This window comes from Penaeus monodon, chromosome 21, assembly GCF_015228065.2.
Source record: "Penaeus monodon isolate SGIC_2016 chromosome 21, NSTDA_Pmon_1, whole genome shotgun sequence".
In the NCBI taxonomy this organism is placed as follows: Eukaryota; Metazoa; Arthropoda; class Malacostraca; order Decapoda; family Penaeidae; genus Penaeus; species Penaeus monodon.
Window position 1 is genome coordinate 2,716,953 of NC_051406.1, and position 314 is coordinate 2,717,266.

General features: G+C 41.7%; 1 protein-coding gene across 1 annotated transcript in view; it reads left to right on the top strand.

Moving 5' to 3' along the window:
* LOC119586102 (nibrin-like) overlaps window positions 1-314 on the top strand; it is a gene marked incomplete at its 5' end in the record, with an annotated part of 11,415 nt that overhangs the window by 6,484 nt on the left and 4,617 nt on the right. Inside the window, 1 exon segment of the mRNA XM_037934794.1 lies at window positions 92-240. Coding sequence (XP_037790722.1) covers window positions 92-240 — 149 coding nt within the window.

A 314-nucleotide genomic window follows, 5' to 3' on the forward strand; every position in this document is an offset into this window, starting at 1 on the left:
ATAGTTAAATAACTGGTGTGTGTTAATATTGGTATTGTTCAGTTCAAGCTTGAAGGAGATCATCAAATTTCACATTTGTGATTGATTCCAGAGACGCTTAAAGAGAAGGGTCTGCGTGTGATACCAGAGTCGGATATTGGTCTGGCAATTCTCTACATGAACACAGAGGGCCACTGCAATCCAGCCTTTAAGGTTAATAACATCCTGCGACAGCATGGATCCACATCGCAGATGACAGAGGTTGGTCTAGCCTGTTCGAATCACTTGGCTTTTATTTCTCTTGGGTTCTCTTAACAGCAGCTTGTTGAGATATA